Source organism: Pseudorasbora parva, chromosome 2 (genome assembly GCF_024679245.1).
Source record: "Pseudorasbora parva isolate DD20220531a chromosome 2, ASM2467924v1, whole genome shotgun sequence".
Classification (NCBI taxonomy): domain Eukaryota; kingdom Metazoa; phylum Chordata; class Actinopteri; order Cypriniformes; family Gobionidae; genus Pseudorasbora; species Pseudorasbora parva.
Window position 1 is genome coordinate 57,478,880 of NC_090173.1, and position 19,892 is coordinate 57,498,771.

Consider the following 19,892-nt stretch of genomic DNA (forward strand, 5'->3'; position numbering starts at 1 on the left):
CAAGGCCTTGACTAGTGTCCCAAACTAAGAGGGGGGAAGGTGGTCATCTGATGTACTCATAACCACACCTTAAGTGACGTGTGATCCAAAATTCACAACTTAAGCGGTGACGTGAGTACCAATCACAACCTTACTTAGTGTCCTTGGGTGGACAAAAGCAAAAATCACTACACAAGTAAGCCCTATTAGCACAGGATTAGTATTATCTGGGGAGCTCTGGTGATTTGTAATAATTGCAGAGAATGTCTTTGATATTAATCCCGTACGAAGGGCCATGTCTGTACTTTGTAAAGGTAAAATTCCCTCGCAAATTACCTACCATATTTCACCGAACACCGAGGTACTGTGATAATATTAGTCCCATGCAAATCGACATCTCTGTGATTTGGTGATAATGATAATTTGTGATTAGGGGATTTAATTTGTGATCTTTCTCTTTCACAAAGAAGCGAGGCTGCATTCATAATGCGCACCGTTATGAATTCCCGCATGGATCATATTTTCACTTTAGAATAAGTAGCCCACCAATTCCGAAGCAAATTGCTTGAATGATGTGTTTAATATTAATATCAATACTATTCTTAATGAAAAACATAACAGAACAGTAAAATGACAAGCTCGCTTAAATGGGCGCTTTTTCATTTAGCTTTGAAACTGAATCTTCCGCTGTATATATTGTCAGCTTCTCACTCGTGATAAATGAAATCTGACTCCTGCCGCTGTGCTCAGTTCAGTTTTCAACTGTAGCGTCTGTTCTCTAACTGAATAAAATAATTTGTGTGGCATTCTGAAGGGGAGAAGTTATAGATTTAATTCAGAGACTACGCCACCCTAGAAATTCGCCAGGGACGAAACCAAGTAAATTCTCTTTTGTTAAGACACCAAAGGTTCGTTATCTATATAGGTGAAGAGACGCAGGTCGTATGTATGAAAAATGACTACTTTATTGTATCAATATTGAATAAAAGACAACTTCAGAGCAGGAGTCACCAATCTGCATCCGACACATACACACACAATACAAAATGACCAGAAGCGGAAGTATCTGGAGGGTTGGGCCCACTGTCCAATTTAGAACGTTCCCGTGATACAATATACGTCCATACCACACGTGAAGATTGGATACAAGAAAACACAGCACTAAGTGTGAACACCACACTATGGCAGCAGGATGTCACCCTCCAGAAACTCTCAGCTCCTGTAATAAAACAAAAACACAATGAAAGTCAATCTGAACAGAAACCAAAAATAACAGAACACAAAATTAAACATTAACAATTGAAAATATCCCTAAATTAAATTAAAGACAAATTCACACTTAACATTCACTCAGACTTCTGGCAGTCCAGTTATAATGTCAGAGTGAGGTGACATACGTTGACTGAATGCACACAGTACTGATATACAGCCACTAGAATCAAACAGGTGGCAGTCGGCGGAAACAGATCAGCCAGCCAGGCCGCTCAGACCTCGGAGGCGATAATCTCAGAAACAGTTACTATTAGGAAGATAAAACTAAACAGCACAATGATGAAACTGTGGTAACAGCAGACTTTCAGGAAAACCGAGTGGCAATAAAACAGTCAGACTTGTAATAGCAACAAAACAGCAGCGCTAGCTCAAACGCGTTTCATGCAGGAGACCGTCACCCCAGCATCATCTATGCCGAGCGTCTGTTAAGGAACTGATTCTCCTGCTAAAACAACAATTGGTTAGCTCACTTAATTGAAACGTTAGTCAAAAAGGTTAACCATACGTACCGAGTGACTGTCACGGAAACGCACAGCTGTACAATTACTCACAGCACGAATCACCACGGCTGACATATTTACATTAAAACCACTGAAATTGAATGAACACAAGTTACCACAAACAACATATTAACATAGACAAACAATAGATTTTAGCTTACCTACACATAACAACAGCCTGCACACACACACATCACCGCAGGGCTGCAGACCAAACATTCCCTCACTGAAGAGTGGCGCGCCCTCGCCCTGGGGGCGGAGTTGGAAACAACGCACCCTCAGGTAGGACACAGGGTTTTAAATAGACAGGTCTCAAATGCTGATAGGCCATCACTCTAAATACAGGGGAGGGAACTTACTCACCCTGCTACATTTGTATTACTATAAAACAATCAAAATGATATCGATACACATGAATGTTTATGATTTCATACAGCTATATCTATAACCAAAAAACATTTACAAGTCTTGACATCACCGGGAGAAAAGTCGGTAAACTCAAGTAAAATCACAGGTTTTGTGAATACAGCCCCTGATCATTAATGAGTTTCTCACTGAACTGTACACAGTTTCTGTTTTGCTAGTTGTCGTGTGGCACCGATTGCAAGTTGAACGGCCTTTGCATGTCTGAATCCTTTGTGCTCTGCCTCCTTTATGGTGCGCTCTTTCTCCTCAAGGGTTACCACCTTCTCCAGTTCCCTGCGTATATCTGATCCTTTTACAAGAGGATGCATAAGAAGTTCTGCCATGAAAGTGTCAGAAAAAGATTTCTTTGCCTCGCTTCGGGACTCCTCTGCTAAATCCCAGTATATTTTCTGCCATTCAGTGACTTGTTTGTGCTTTTGTTTGAACTGCTCTTCTTTCTCCTTGAGTTTCTGTTTCTGAATCTCCTGAATGTATTCCTCTGCTTCCTTAAACATGTCATTTGTAAAGTGTCCTCCATTTTCTGTCACCATCATCTCCAATTTACCGATCAGATCTTTGAACTCAGGGTAACCAGCAGACTCATTGTCCAGACAGAAGTATCGGTTTCCACAGCTCTGTACAAGTTCTTTAAGAGCTGGTTCACCTTCCTCTAGATACTGCTCAATTGTTTGCTTTCTCTTCTTTAACTGGTTTTTGTGAGTGAAGAGGATCATGGAATATTTTTGCATCTGTTCTCCAAACACTTCTTTAAGTTTCTTTATTGTATTTTTCTCCTCCTCAGTGAATCGACCCACTTTAATCACAATAATAAAAGCATGTGGTCCAGGAGAAGTGAATGTTATGCATTTGACTAATTCAGCTTTAATCTCATCTTCGCTGAGTTTAGTATCATAAAGTCCAGGTGTGTCGATCACTGAGATCTCTTTACCAACTCTCAACCTAGTTGCTGACTGACACTGTTTTGTCTGAGACTTTAAACTGCCTGAAGATTTGAACACGTTTCTGCCGATAATGGCGTTTCCAGTGGCACTTTTCCCAGCTCCAGTTTTTCCCAGCAGAACCAGCCTGATCTGAGCTTTCCTCTCAGGAATCACAACAATATCTGGATCTTCTGCTGGAGACACTCCTGAAACTACAAAAGAAAGATCAGCGTGTAAACATATAAGATACTTACAATTACTGAACAAATCGCCTTTTTTGTATTTTTGAAGTTGTTTAAAATGGCAGCATTATAAAAGACACTCACAAAAGACGTCAGGAACCTCCATGCTTGGTCTCCTCCTCATTTGTTTCATAATAAATTTCCCTCTTTTCTCCACCATTCCTTCAATCTTCTGCAGTAGTTCTGGGACCTGATCACCCACTTTACTCTTGTTATTAAAACAGTGAAACTTTCCCCCACATTCTGTCACCAGTTTCTGGAGATCCTCATGATCTTGATTTTTTAGATGTTCCTCAATGGTCTCATCCAGATCCTCCAGTTCATCTCTATGTGTGAACAGAATCATGAAGTACTTCTGAACTTCAGGACCAAGTAAACACATCATAAAATCCAGGATCTCTTCTTCATTTTCCACAGGTTTCTCTAGAGGAACGGTGAGCAGAACTGCACTGAGACCCGCTGAACATTGAGAGACTAGCTGCTCTTTCAGCTCCTCCAGCTGCTCTTTACTCAGATCTGGATCCATTATATCTGGGCAATCAATTACAGTAACCTGCTTCTCTCCTAGCTGTGTTTTACCCTCAAACACTTCGGATGCATGCTTCTTAACTTTAAATGTTCTTTTTCCCAGTATAGTGTTTCCAGATGAGCTTTTCCCAGAGCCCTTCCTGCCCATGAGAAGAATCCGGATCATTGAATCATGTGGACTGGAGCTGATCACTGACATCTCTGTAACATACAGAAAATGTAAAGTATGTTATGTAAAAATAATTGTATTTATAAATATTACAAACAAGCAAAGTCAAGTCCTTCTTATAGCAGATTTATATGATTTATTCTCAAATCATAGTAAAACTGATTAAAATTAAACATTTATTTTTTGTTAATGATGCCTTAATGCTGGATGTAGTGTGATGACATCACAAATTCACAAAATATACGGATCCGTGTGGACGAAATGCTGATACAGTACAACATTTATACGTATATAGTTAAATGCGTCTCCGTGTGGATGGGGCCTTAGTGATAATGATGTGATACATTAATGTAGTCACATATTTAATCTCTAAGTTTTTTTCCCTGCTGATGCAAGATGGTTAAATTATACCATAGGAATAAATAAATAAACTTTAAGTAAATGTTATGGCTGTATTTCCTTTTTTTCCTGTATTTGACTTGTTCTGCTTGTTTTTCTGCCTGTCTAATGGCAGCAGCTTTACTGTAAATAGAGGTGTTTAAATTTACACATGCAGTGTATAATTTCAAAGACAACACGTGTCAAATTTAACACAATAGATGTGCAAGTCATTTTAACATTCAAATTGTGTCTTGTAATAAATACTCAGATGTGTAATTTAAAAAAAAACTAATTGAAACAGGTAGATGTAAAAAATATTAACCATTTAATCAATAGTCGAGTACTGAATGCATGTGCGTACAAAGTAAAATATTCCAAAATCGCTCAATGACTGGACAGACTGAGCTGCGTTTGTTAAAAGTTCATGAGTTAAAAGTTCAGTTACGCCTGTTTCACACATACTCCGTCTGCAGTGCGTGTGCGGTGCATATTTTTTTTTCAGTACCCATGTTAACGGATGACAGCTTTCACACTGCAGGCGGATGATGTCCGTCAGTCCGTTCCAGGAGCGTTGCGTCTGCAGCAGTGCACAGATCATTTTCGTACCGAGTCTATTTTTTGCTGCGCTGCGTTGCTGCATTAAAGTGACAGAAAATTGTTCGCATTAAAATGAACATGTACTGACGCGAAAATCAAGTAATTTCACCACAGATGCATATCATTTAAAATATACTCTTGTTTCAAAGTCAACATGGCTTTTTTTCTCTTAAGTTAAGCAAGGAAACGACACCTTACCTGACATTTATGTTAAAAATGTGCCATAAGGGAGAGCACTCGTACTTTCTTGGAGGGGGAAAGCAAAGTTCTTTTTGACCTGCAGGATTTCCTTTTAAAAGGGTTTGAAAAAAGGAAAGAAAAGACGAGAGTCAACTGTTTTTGAATAGCCTATTGTAAGTTTCTAATTTAAAATGTTTGTGATTTTAGGCTATAACCTATGTTTAAATGTTTTGCCATTTGTGAGCGCTAAATCTAAAGTAGCCTATATATGAATAAATTAATTGAATAAAATGTTGTTTATGTAGTACGTTAACCTGAAAGAGTAGGCTAAACAAAGAGAATTGGAATTCTGACGAGGCATGTTCAGTAAAAACTTTTGGATTTTAAATAAAAAATAATGAATAAATGCTGTGTTTGTGGTATGCAACAGTGGATCAGTTGCGGACTGCAAACGCAGCATATGTGAAAGCACAACAGGGCTCCTGTTAGTCAAGTTGGTGCTTTGAATTAATCCTTGTGTTAGGCCTAGTCGCGATAGTCAATAAATCAATTAATCGAACGATAAAAAAAATGAGCTCGATAATTTTTCCGGCCGCGATAATTGCCATATGCATGCTTTTTTGTTTTGCTCGTCTCTCTCATTGACTGCGCGCGCCTCGTCCGTTTGGGGAGGTGTTTATACTCGACGCGCAGACTGGGTGCGGCGTGATGAGACGTTATTCTCGGCCAGCAGATTCGTCTGGAACTCGTGGCTCTTCAGTTGCTGAACCACACGCAAAGTTGCGAAATTTGACGTGCACAATGGCAAGCGAAATGGGGTCTTGCGCACTCCGCGTCGACGTCATTTTTGCCGCTCGAACGGACGCGTCATGTATAAACGAGGCTTAAAGCTACACTGAAGTTTGATAAACGCAAGTTAATTCTTCAGTTCAATCTTTGTGTGCTAAAAAAGGCACATAAGTTCCTGTAGAGATAGCAATACACATTCATTTCATCAAAAGCATGTCATCAGTGTCTTCTCTCTTGCTGTATCAAAATATCACTTTCCTCAGAGGTGGTCAAGTTCAGTCTGTGCATGATTAGGCTATGATATATTTTTTTAAATACTGTATCCTAAATTGTGGATAATTAATATATCATAATGCTGCAGTACATTTCAGGATTAAAAGAAAAAAAACAAGAACCGTACAGAACAGAAAACCGTGACCCTAAAACCGTGATACGAACCGTACCGTGGGTTTTGTGAACCGTGCCGCCCCTAATATGCTCCAAAAACACAATTATCCGTTGCAGTTTTCATCCATTTTATTTATTGTTTTTGGTACTTATTTAAATGCATTTTTTTAAACAGACTGAGAGTCCATGCTTTTATTGTTTTTGATTAATTTGTTCATTTATTGTGGTTATTTAAAATATTTTCCATTTTTAGTGTTAAATAGTCTTTAGAAATTAAAGTTTATTGATCTTTGAAAAGGTGTACCTGCATTTGTATGCCATTTTGCTTATTTTAGATGAAAATGGTCTCAGAACGACAATATTATTGTTTATCGCAATAATTTCTTGGCCAATTTATCGTCCAGCAAAATTTGTTATCATGACAGGCCTACCTTGTGTACTCATTTAAAAAAGTTACACATAGGTTCATAGAGGACAAAAATGTCCATGTCGAAAAACTGTCATAAAAAATGAATCTTGAGAGCACAGACTTCACAGACTAAAATGAGTTTGGTCTCATTTTAAAGAAGACCCTTGGCAGATTATTGTTGATGTTAAAACACTTAATTTGTTGCAACAGTCATCATCATCATCATCATCATCATCATCATCATAAAGCAAAATATTTCACCAAAAAACACTACATACTTTTTGTAACTGATCAAACATACTGAATATTTTTATTTATTTATTAATTTTATTAAAAAAATGTACTTATTTTTGATCCACACACAAATTAATTAATTTGTGCAACTAATTATGTGTTTTGATAAACACTGTTACACAAACTGAATTCAGAAGCCAAGAGGCAAACTGCCCAACTAAAGGAAACACTGATCACCATAATGGTGACCAAATATTTCAAGAAAACAGCAACATCTTTCCTTTAGTGATTCTGCTCATCATCATCATCAGGTGTCGTTAATAACACTGCTAACACTGCTTTAGTGTTACTTTAAAACCCTGCTGGTGGTTCCCATATGAACACAGAGAGGTGTTAATTCAACACCGGGGAATTTACTGTGATGACTATAATGACAGAAACTTTTCCCTACAAAAGAAAGAAATGAAGCAAAAAACTGCAACTTCTCAGATAGTCATGGAATAAAAAATTTGGCAACAGCAACATATGGAGTCTTTAAAGTCTTTAAATCTGTGTGAATATATTTCTTACTTGTAAGTGTGGAAGGTCCCTCCGCCATCTTTAGTGAATCTCCAGACAGGTAACAAGAAAATGCTTCAAAATGTTATTAAATTACACTCTTTAAATGAAACATGTCAAGGATTTGGTCAAAAGAAAACGTGAGAGAACAGCAGCTGTTGAGATTAGCTTTACTTTAACTTTGTTTGTGGTGAAACACTCCTCCTGCAGTTAGTTACTTCCTGTTCTTCCAGTTTTTCTCTGTTAGATGGTGAGCCTAATTCACAAAATGGACAAACATGATCTGACCTTGACAGATGAACCACATGTGATGATTTAGCCTGGTCTTATTGTTACTACGCAGGTATTAATACATAACTTTCAAAGACTTAATTGCATCCAAAATAAAAGTTTATTTACATAAAATATGTGTGTGTGTGTGCTGTGTACAATTATTTCGTATATATATATATATATATATATATATATATATATATATATATATATATATATATACACGTACTTATTTAAGAAAAAATATATAATATACTGTATAATATATATATATATATATATATATATATATATATATATATATATATATATATATATATATACAATTTATATAATAAATATTATACAATATATTATATATTTTTTCTTAAATAAGTACGTGTATATATATTAGGCATGTGCCGATATCAATTTTTCATGTTGCGATTAATTACTGATGTTTAATCATGATATACGATATTATCACAATATTGAAATAAGTTGCAAAAAAAAGTTTTGCCATAGCATAACAGCTTTAAGAACTATTTTTGTAAGAACGAAAATAACTGAATGTTTAATACAATAGTGCACCAAAAATATATACAGCTCTGGAAAAAAAATTAAGAGACACTCAATGAGAATTTTTTTTTTATTTCTCACTCAATGAGAAATCAATGTTAAGTAGTCTCTTGATTTTTAAACAGATTAAAGTGCAAAAGAATTAGGCTATAAAGAACAACAGGTAGGCTTACAAATTACAATAAGGTCTCATTATTTAATGCATTAACTAAGATTGAGCAACAGCTACATTTGGTACAGAAAGTATAATGTTTTTGGTAATGTTAGTTAAGAAATACTGATCATTGTTAGTTTTATCTTAGGTCCATTAAAAAAGTTATTTTGATTTTGATTTTAATGTTATTAAAAAGTAACTAAGAAATTAACATAGAATGATTAATTCTTTATAAGTATTTTTCATTGTCAGTTTGGTAATAATGAATTAACATGTTAACTAATGAAGTCGTATGTCTCAAAGTTTTACTGTACAATAACAAATAATCAGAACAGTTCTAATCATTAGGGCATGTTGTAGTCCAGATTAAAACATAAAAATGTTTGTTTGAAAATTCATAGCCTATTAAGTCTTTAAGTATTATGTATTTGGTGCTGTGATGAACAACATTGAGATTACAAAAACGAATGGCTGTTTTAAAAACTACACGCGTTGTTTTGTTTGTTTGCTGGTTTCCGGGGCAATCGCTTCATTCTGCAGTTCAACAGCGCCCTCTGCTGCCACTGAACGGCACTTCAGCAGCGCGTCTCCTTCACCGGTTCAGTCATGTGCAAACGCACTTTGGGCTTGTTTATATCTGAGCGCTTCCCTTTGACGCAGAATACAGCAGTGTTGAGCATTTATACGGTTGATGGACAAAATATTCTTGAGTGCATTATAAAAAAATTATAAATTGTTAATAAATGATTATTTACGATATTTTAAAGTGCCCCCGATAACAATATCGTGCAAATTCATTATCGTGATAAATCGCATTATCGAAAATCGGCACATGTCTAATATATATATATATATATATATATATATATATATATATATATATATATATATATATATATACACATGCAACTAATTCTTATATATATATACATGTATTCAAATATACATAATAATTATACACAGCACACATAATTTGTTATAGAGCCCTATAGTGAACCCAAATACTGTTTTATTAAACATAACTTGAACAAAATACAAAATAAATTATAACTTGACTGTGAAAAATAACTAAGCTTGAACATGAAGACACAGTAAATTCTTCGGTGTTAAATTAACAACGGTTGGTGTTCATATGGGAACCACCAGCAGGGTGTTAAAAGCCCTATTCGCATGGGACTAGTATTATCTGAGGACCTCTGGTGATTTGTAATAATTGCAGAGAATATCTGTTATTTTAATCCCGTGCGAATTGGCCATGTCTGTAATTTGTAAAGTAAAAATTCCCCCACATTTCCATATTTCGCCGAACACTGAGGTCCTGTGATAATATTAGTCCCATGCGAATCGACATCTCTGTGATTTGGCCAGGATTAAATTTACTCTCTTCAGAGTTTATTTGACTCCACACTCAAGAGTGTTAAAGTAACTCTGAAGAAGTGTTAAAGGTAATGAGATTATTAATAGATTAATTAAGTGATGACTGACCATTAGTGAAAACACCTGACGAAAAGCAGAATAACTGAAGGAAAGAGTCACCATTTTTCACCATTATGGAGATCAGTATTTGCTTTAGTTGGGCTCTTGACCCTTGACTTTATAACATTAGTTTTTTTCCTGGCTGCTTTAACTGTGTGCTTAGAACACACATTTTGCCATGGCAAAGAAAGCACAGAGAAAATATGTTCAGGATTTAGTGATGTTTTGATTATCATTATTAAAATAATCATGTAGTGACCTGATAAACTAATAGCATTCTGAAAACAATCTCTAATGGTATGGGTGATGTGTGGATTGTACATTATTGATTACAACAACTCTGTGAAGATAACAGGGTTCTGCACCAAGAAGTTTTTAAAAAGAAACTACTTTGTTGCTTTAGACACACAAACTGACATCAATAATCAGCGTATGGATCTCAAAAATAGTGACAGACAACATCTCAGATACAGTATTGTTCAAAATAATAGCAGTACAATGTGACTAACCAGAATAATCAAGGTTTTTCGTGTATTTTTTTATTGCTACGTGGCAAACAAGTTACCAGTAGGTTCAGTAGATTCTCAGAAAACAAATGAGACCCAGCATTCATGATATGCACGCTCTTAAGGCTGTGCAATTGGGCAAATAGTTGAATTAGTTGAAAGGGGTGTGTTCAAAAAAAATAGCAGTGTGGCATTCAATCACTGAGGTCATCAATTTTGTGAAGAAACAGGTGTGAATCAGGTGGCCCCTATTTAAGGATGAAGCCAACACTTGTTGAACATGCATTTGAAAGCTGAGGAAAATGGGTCGTTCAAGACATTGTTCAGAAGAACAGCGTACTTTGATTAAAAAGTTGATTAGAGAGGGGAAAACCTATAAAGAGGTGCAAAAAATGATAGGCTGTTCAGCTAAAATGATCTCCAATGCCTTAAAATGGAGAGCAAAACCAGAGAGACGTGGAAGAAAACGGAAGACAACCATCAAAATGGATAGAAGAATAACCAGAATGGCAAAGGCTCAGCCAATGATCACCTCCAGGATGATCAAAGACAGTCTGGAGTTACCTGTAAGTACTGTGACAGTTAGAAGACGTCTGTGTGAAGCTAATCTATTTTCAAGAATCCCCCGCAAAGTCCCTCTGTTAAAAAAAAGGCATGTGCAGAAGAGGTTACAATTTGCCAAAGAACACATCAACTGGCCTAAAGAGAAATGGAGGAACATTTTGTGGACTGATGAGAGTAAAATTGTTCTTTTTGGGTCCAAGGGCCACAGGCAGTTTGTGAGACGACCCCCAAACTCTGAATTCAAGCCACAGTACACAGTGAAGACAGTGAAGCATGGAGGTGCAAGCATCATGATATGGGCATGTTTCTCCTACTATGGTGTTGGGCCTATTTATCGCATACCAGGGATCATGGATCAGTCTGCATATGTTAAAATACTTGAAGAGGTCATGTTGCCCTATGCTGAAGAGGACATGCCCTTGAAATGGTTGTTTCAACAAGACAATGACCCAAAACACACTAGTAAACGGGCAAAGTCTTGGTTCCAAACCAACAAAATTAATGTTATGGAGTGGCCAGCCCAATCTCCAGACCTTAATCCAATTGAGAACTTGTGGGGTGATATCAAAAATGCTGTTTCTGAAGCAAAACCAAGAAATGTGAATGAATTGTGGAATGTTGTTAAAGAATCATGGAGTGGAATAACAGCTGAGAGGTGCCACAAGTTGGTTGACTCCATGCCACACAGATGTCAAGCAGTTTTAAAAAACTGTGGTCATACAACTAAATATTAGTTTAGTGATTCACAGGATTGCTAAATCCCAGAAGAAAAAAAAATGTTTGTACAAAATAGTTTTGAGTTTGTACAGTCAAAGGTAGACACTGCTATTTTTTTTGAACACACCCCTTTCAACTAATTGCCCAATTGCACAGCCTTAAGAGCGTGCATATCATGAATGCTGGGTCTCGTTTGTTTTCTGACAATCTACTGAACCTACTGGTAACTTGTTTGCCACGTAGCAATAAAAAATATACGAAAAACCTTGATTATTCTGGTTAGTCACATTGTACTGCTATTATTTTGAACAAGACTGTACATGCTGATTTCCTTTACCAGCAGCACTCTGCCTCTGCCACAGTGCCAAAACTGCTAGTAACTGGTTTGCTTAGCATGGTATTGCTGTGCTTAACTCATCTCACCTGAACTCCATATAGAGAGGACAATGATAGACACCAAACCCAACATTACAGACAACCTCAAGGTCACTATCAAAGCAACCTGGGATTCCATAACACCTCAGCAATGCCATACACTGATGGCCTCCATACCACACCACACTGATGCAGTAATTTGTGCAAAAGAAGCCAGACCAATATAGAATGTATGCATTAACAATTTTTGATAAGTCAGATTTGTACATTTATTTTCAAAAGGTCAGCATTTTTGTATTCCTCTTTATTCTATTTTTTTGAGTTGATAATTTATGGTTTTCATGAGCTGTAACTGTAATCATCAAGATTAAAACAACAAAAATTGCTTGAAATATTGCACAATATTTTAATTTTGGAGACCTACCTGTATATGAATTACACTGTTGGTTACACTGTTATGGAGGACCAAATTAATTAAATAAATAATGAATTCAATAAAACAAGAAATGTACCAGTTTATTCTGTAATATTTAAATAATTAATAATTATAATCGGCCTTGTTGACTGATATCGGCTATTGGCTAGTTAACTTTCTATCATTTTATCAATGAATGTGGCTGATGTTTATCTGTTGCATTGCATCAAGCACTATATATGTATAGGTTTGCATAAAAACAATGAAATACAAGAACATACAATATTTATTTTTTTACTCTTTTGTTTTTTTTACTGATACAGTGTAAAAATCTGGGAGGAGACATGGGAGCCGGCCTGCCAGTTCCCGCCAGGTGCCAACCATGTGTGACGTCACTCAATATGAGTTGTCGAGTTCGCCGTTACAGGCACAGCCACAGATGTGACTATTTGAGACGAGAAAGAGGAGCCACGTTACACATGCTGTCATGCTGTTATTTATTTCTTTATTATTGATTTTTGTTAAAAGCTGTGATCAAATAAATCAAAGGGTACCTATATTTCTGTTTATGTCTTTCCATTCACCTTGTGGGTTAGCCAATCAGCTGAAATCAACATGTCAAATGATTTATTGCAATATGATGACCAAACAGAGGTGGACAAAGTACACAACTCTATTACTTGAGTAAAAGTAAAAGTACTACTGGTCAAATATTACTCCGTTACAAGTGAAAGTTGTAAAAACAGATTTTTTTAAAGTACAGAAGTATTTGTATTTAACAGTACTTGAGTATCAAAATTAAATTTCCCTTTAAAAAAATAATAATACTCAAGTAAAGAACAGAAACTCAAAAATGTACTTAAGTACAGAACTCAAGTACTGTGCTTTAATGGAGAGTGACGATGTGTGATTTGGAGTAAGGGCTGGTTTTATAGTGCTGTTGGCACTCAATATTCTGTATACTTGCACGTTCATAATGTAAATTACATTATAATGCCAAATTCATTCAGGTTTGATAGTTTCTGGATAGAACACTTGATAGTTTTGAAGTGTTTATTTTTGTACATCTGGCAAAGAGTTCGAAAGAATTGTTCTAATGTGGTTTGTTATTTTTGTTTCCAAACAGTACTTCTCCATGTGCTAGTTCCTCCATCCCAACCTCACCATGTACTAGCTACCGATATCCTGGTAAGTAGAAAAACTACTACTTTAAAAAACACTTTTCATAATAATGTATGCTTCATAGAAAAGGTTCAGTCACTGATGGCCACCGTTTCAGTGCGCACACAAACAGGAAGTAAGTCAAACTATCTGGCTTAACATTCATAGGTCAAACTATTTTCAAGTAAAAAAAAGCAATCATGCTAGTATTGGCTCAAAAAACTAAGGATAATTAGCCTTCAAAGATTTGATTTTGTATTTAAAGATTCATCTTACAGTTTTTCTAAATCGATTTTACATATTTCTCCAAATTAATATAGTTACTCTCAAAACTATTAACACAGCAAACTAAACGCATACTTATATTGGCAAAACTGTTCAGTATTCACTGCATAATGAAGCACTGCAGTTTATTCTATTAATGCATTTATCAAAAGTAAATACTAACATTAAAACTACAAGTGTTTTCTCTGTTGATTTAGTAATAAATGCAGCTGTAGATACACAAATACATGAATGAAAATACCCATTTTTCATGTTCTTTAATTGTGTTCTTTAATGACGCGTTTAGTTGTATACACTGTAAAAAAAAATCAGGTCTCCAATTGAAAATGTTCAAGTGACTGATCACATCAAAATTTTTCAGTTGGCCGAATTTAATTTCTGTGAATTAAATTGCATTCACAGAGTTTTGTTTGTTGTGTTTTGAAAATGGTACAAAAATGCTTGTGATCTTTATGAAGACCAATGAAAAAGCGGCAAATGTTTTTCCTGATATATTAAAGATTTGGTTGGCTGTATGAACTGCTGTGATAACATTAGGGATTTTTTGTGCAGTGTTTTGAGAAAATTATGGTTTTGATTTGTAATTTGTATGAGATAATGAGATGTATGTAAGGAGAATTTACTATCTGTTTGGGACAATTACAAAGTGTATGAATCACTGTGTTAAATGTTTTGAGAGCAGTTACCTGAGTTTGGAGAAATGTACCAAATCGATTGAGAAAAACTGTCTATCTCTGATTAAATGTTTAGTGTGACGGTAATTCCATTCCCAGCAAACACACAACGTTGACACAACGTACTCAACCTTCTAACAACGTTGACACAACATGGCCAAAAGGTTGCTATAACTACGTTGTGTGGTGAAGGTTGTTACAGCATTGTCACAACGTTGACGTTGAACCACCGTCCAGGCCATTTACTTAAGGTTGTGCCAAGGTATCTGGACAACCACTGGACGACCTGTAGGCTACTCGTCACTGTCCAAGCGCGTCCTCAGCCTTTTAAATTTTAAATGACAGTTGAACCGTCTCATTCTTCAAAGAGTACGTTGATAACTAGATACGCGGATATGTGAGTATTGTTTTTAATTTAAGTTAGCCTACTTTAGCTGATACGTAAATATTCAAATAGCCTATATATATATATATATATATATGTGTCTAATGTGACATTCATTTTTTATTTCTACAAACTGCAAAAAAAAATGAACGGATAGCCTAAATGATCTTATTATTCATGAAGTTGCGATCTTCTGTAGGTTATGGATTAGAGTATAGATTCTAACGCCATTTCTTTTAACGTTACCAGATTTATTCGGATCCTTAAGAAAAGTGTTCAGCATCTTCTGGTCAGGTAAACGACAAATATTTGTCGAAAGACAAAAAGACAAAAGCAGTTAACTGACCACTGCCAGTGTTAATCAAATACGACAGTATACTTTATACTTATATTTATATATAAAGATACAAATAATGTAACAGGGTGGCCGCGAGTCCCTAAAAATTGTCAAATAGGGTTTTACTTAAGGCCTTAAAATGTCTTAAGATTTAGTTTAAACGAGTTTTAAATATTGTTGGTCAGGTTGCAGAGAAAATGAATTCAGTCTGACGGACACAGTGACTGTTATCATTGGACAAACCACAGATTTCTCCCCGCTCTAATGTTAGCGTCGTCATCAGAGAGAGAAAGTAAATGGACTGCATTTATATATAGAAAGTGCGGTGGCAATCCAGCTACAGACCCGCCTCATTCAGTTTAAACTATTTTTTTACGGTCTATGAGTTTAAATCATGGTTTAAATGGGTTCATACCAGTTTACACAAATGGCAGCATATAATATCACGATAATTATTCTTCTGATTTTATTACATTCAGCAATAGATAATGGATAGTGTATTTCTGCAGAGGCGTACATAGCCATCTTTTCAGAAGTGAGGGGGGCAGAAATGTCGTAATACCTTTTTCTTTTCTTTTTTTTTTTTGACCGATATAACTTATCGCATCTCTTGCTTTTAATTTGGTAAGATATCAAATACACTGCTGAACAATAACCTCTAATAGGCCTAATATCTATAATATTGTTATGCCAATTTTATGATTGGTTTATATAGGCTAGTACAAACACTTGTGCATTAAGTCTCCATAGATTTTTTTGCAATCTAATATATATATATATATATATATATATATATATATATATATATATATATATATATATATATATATATATATATATATATATATCAGGGTATCCGCGGGGTCTTGAAAAGTATTAAAAGGTGGTAAATCAATTTTGGGAAAATTAAGACCCTTATAAAGTATTAAAAAGTCTTATCACGGCTTTATAAAGTCTTAAATTTTGAAAGTATTTTGTTCAAGCTTTGTCAAAAGAGTTTGACTCCAAAAAGTATTTATGAATATATTTATTTTCATCCCCATAAGTATTACAAAACATCGGGGCGCTCAGTCTCGGAGAGCGCACGCCAGGGATGGAAATTAGCACCGCATTTACAAGCGCCAAAACGGCATTTATTGTTTGAATTTTGTAATAAAAGTGACAGAATCTAAGAGCTGAGATTTTTTTAAAATATCAAAACTCAAAAGTAAGTTAACTTGCTCTAACACCGCCGGCGCTGAATTTGGCTTACGTAATAGCCTCGCTGTTTTTGCTGACGCTGAATCGTCTTTAGCACACAATACATTCATTACAAATTACATTTTAGGTTAAATGTATGTTTAAACTACACCTGGGGAAACTCACTTCACCTTCAGGGGCTCTGGGGCAGCTCAGTCTCTCCAGTGGGTTTGTTGGGCTTTTGCACCGCTCCAGACTCGCTGGCCCTCATTTATCAATCTTGCGTAGAAACTGGTGTATATGTTGGCGTAAGATTATGCTTACACTCCTCTCACCGCCTGATTTATGAAACTGTGCGCACCTCTGCAATCCAGGTGTACGCAATACTTGGCCTTGATAAATGCGGCGGCTGAAAACGATCGTCATTAGAATAACACGCCCCTATATATTCAAGTCTCCGCCTCTCCCACGCCCTCATTTTACGCCATGGACACACAGAAGACGGCAAAGAAGCGAAACTTCTCCGACGTGGAGATCGGGCGCGCTCAATCATCTCACTAGTCCACTAGTCAGGGCACTGATTAGGACATAAGTCAATGGGCTGACTCCCTGATCAGTGCTCTGACTACTGAACTAGAGAGATGATTGAGACGCGTCCATCGAGACCATCACCAGGGAAGTGAAAAAAAACAAAAACGAAATTGTTTTATTTGGGAGTTTAAAGAGTGGGAATAAAGGCACAGACAAAAACAAAATATGGACCCAAATTACGAGTACTCTTAATAATGTGGAGGTTGAGAAGCGCACTCAAGCAGTTTAAAGCTGTTTGGATGATAAATTACAATGCATTATTTTACAGCACGTTTTGAAAAAATTAGCAATTTCGTATCACGGCACATGTATTGGGGTGTACAATAGTGATGATGATGTGATGTGGAGTACTACCATTCATTCACAATATTTACATGACAATTTGTAAGATTATTATTATTATTATTATGATTATTATTCTTAATGACGCTTGTTATTCAGAAGAAGAATGTCGTTTTTATTGATTTTATTATTATTTAAAAGAAGGTGGTCATTTTTATTATTTTGTCAGTCTGAATTATTTTAGTCCCAGTCCGTGCGCAGCTGCCGGGCCAGGCGGGCCTGAACCGTCAGATAAAGCACACAGGCTCGCGACTGGAGGAATACATATGCCTACAAATCAAACGCTTTGGTAAAGTCACACAAATTAAACATTGACGTTCATGTTACACAAAAATAAACACTGAATGTTGTTGTTGTGGTTTTTAACAGTGGGTCATATAGCATATCTTGTCAGTGCGTTTTGTGGTGTTATGACTTGTTTTTCTGCGCATTTTCCCACTAACTCAAACGTGCGTACACCACCTCCTGAGCTGGCGTAGGATTTGAGCGTGCCGTACGCCAACGTCCATATTGATAAATCTCAAAGTCACCGTGGGTTTGGGTGTACGCAAGGTGTACGCTGGAAATTTGGTGTACGCACTTTTGATAAATGAGGGCCGCTGTGTGTGTGTATTTGTGTCTGTGTGTGTGTGAGCCAGACTGAGCGAACGAACGCCGCTCTGCACGTTTGAATCAGGGACGTATTTGAGGGGCAGGGCCGCGGGGGAGGGGTATTTTATGTATTTTAATTTTAATACATTTGAAATTAAAAATTAAATGGTTTACTTTTGGTAACTGCATTGGACATACTGGCAGTTCCCTTTCGTTCAGTCACTCCGACGTAACGTCAGTGACTGACGAATGGGGGTTTCGCTTAGAAGCCTGTCATCTCCGAGACTAGAAAGCGCCCAATGGCAGTGCCAATGCCATGGGCATGCGAGATTTGCATGCGTAACTCCGCCTACCCACGTGGGTATATAAGGAAGTAGCTGGCATCATCGCATTATGTTTTAATGCTTCGGAGCCAAGGGTTACATACCTTTCACTCCTATAAGCCTTCTGAGTTAAGTCAGTTCTTCGAGACGATCAGGATCTTCCAGTCGGTGTTGGTGTTCGGCGCGTTCCAGCGGTCACATACTTCCTGCCTGCTGGTCATACGATTGGTTTCCAGTTGGTGTGTGGTCCCCTGGGCGCTTCGGCATCGACTGCGAGGTTAATCCTCTCACAAAAGAGCTCACACGTGGCACGTCCTTTTCAGGATGTCTCGCCCGTGTGCTTCTGGGTGTGGCCGGTCTTTACACTCCACTGATGGGCACTCGCACTGTCTGGCATGCTTGGGCTTCCAGCATGCTCAGGCGGCGCTTGTGGATGAGTCATGTTCTCACTGCGGGAACATGGCCATCTCCGTGTTGCGGTCGAGACTCAATGATCTCCGTGCGGCCGCCGGAGTGAGAGTCCCCTCCGTCACCCCCCGATCTGACGTGTCCGCGGCCTCGGTCTCATCCGGTCCGCGGGGCGTCTCTTCGGCTGGTGGCCAGGGTGACCTGAGGGTGATGGTGTGGAATACAGCTCCGACGCTCATGCCTCGGCCCACACCCCCCTCTGTTGCACCGGTACCCGCGAGCGTTGTGATGGAGCCCGCGGCCTCGGTCTCGGCCGGTCCGCGGGTTTCGTTCGGCGCTCCAGAGGAGGACGAGATGTCGGTAACCGCATCGCAAGGTGGGCTAGAGTCCTCCGAGGATGAGGATTCGGCTGTGCTGCCGCCTCCGGGCGCGCCAGCATTGTCCGAGTCGGACCCGAAGTTGACAGCCATGCTTGCCCGGGCTGCCGCGGCGCTCGGTCTGGAGTGGAACCCTCCACCCCGGCCGGAGCGTTCGCGGTTAGATGATTGGTTTTTGGGTGCGCCACGACAGGACAGCCGTCCTGCCGTGCCCCCAATTCCTTTCTTCCCGGAAGTGCATGAGGAGGTTGCGCACTCGTGGAGGGCCCCCGTGTCTTCTCGCGAGCGTTTGGCAACCTCTTCCGCCTTCTCCGCCCTCGATGGGGCGGCGGCTAGAGGGTACACTGGGGTCCCCCCGGTGGAGCGTTCTGTGGCGATGCAACTGTGTCCCCAGAGCGCCTCCTCCTGGCGTGGCGACCCTAAGCACCCCTCCAAGGCCTGTAGATTCACATCTTCAATGGTGTCGAAGACCTACAGAGCTCCGGGGCAGGCCGCTGCTTCTCTGCATGCCATGGCAACCCTCCAGGCCTACCAGGCCAAGTTGCTGTGCGACATGCACGAGGGTGGAGCCGACCCAGGGCTCAGAGATGAGCTGCGTGCCGCGACCGACCTCGCTCTCCGAGCGACGAA

The 19,892-nt window shown here is 38.1% G+C and overlaps 1 protein-coding gene across 2 annotated transcripts; it reads right to left on the reverse strand.

The window, feature by feature from the left end:
• Nucleotides 1-1,614: 1,614 nt before the first annotated feature.
• Nucleotides 1,615-7,699, reverse strand: LOC137055589 (GTPase IMAP family member 8-like). 2 transcript variants are annotated; one of them, XR_010900030.1, is made up of 4 exons: nt 7,584-7,699; nt 3,424-4,068; nt 1,761-3,309; nt 1,618-1,693 (listed from the first exon to the last, which is right to left on the reverse strand). XR_010900030.1 is itself a non-coding variant. In XM_067429428.1 (3 exons), exons 1-3 carry the CDS (start codon nt 7,609-7,611, stop codon nt 2,303-2,305), a joined length of 1,680 nt encoding a protein of 559 aa, XP_067285529.1. In that variant the 5' UTR covers nt 7,612-7,699; the 3' UTR covers nt 1,615-2,302. The 2 variants fall into 2 exon arrangements, 1 of the variants encoding a protein (XP_067285529.1); XM_067429428.1 differs by having other exon boundaries at nt 1,615-3,309.
• Between the last annotated feature and the right edge of the window lie 12,193 nt (nt 7,700-19,892).

Coding starts and splice junctions, on each gene's coding strand:
- LOC137055589 (XM_067429428.1), bottom strand. CDS start 7,611: ATGGCGGAGGGACCTTCCACACTTACAA. Junction 4,069..7,583: donor GGGACCTTCCACACTTACAA/GTAAGAAATATA, acceptor TGTATGTTACAG/AGATGTCAGTGATCAGCTCC. Junction 3,310..3,423: donor GGAGGTTCCTGACGTCTTTT/GTGAGTGTCTTT, acceptor TTTCTTTTGTAG/TTTCAGGAGTGTCTCCAGCA.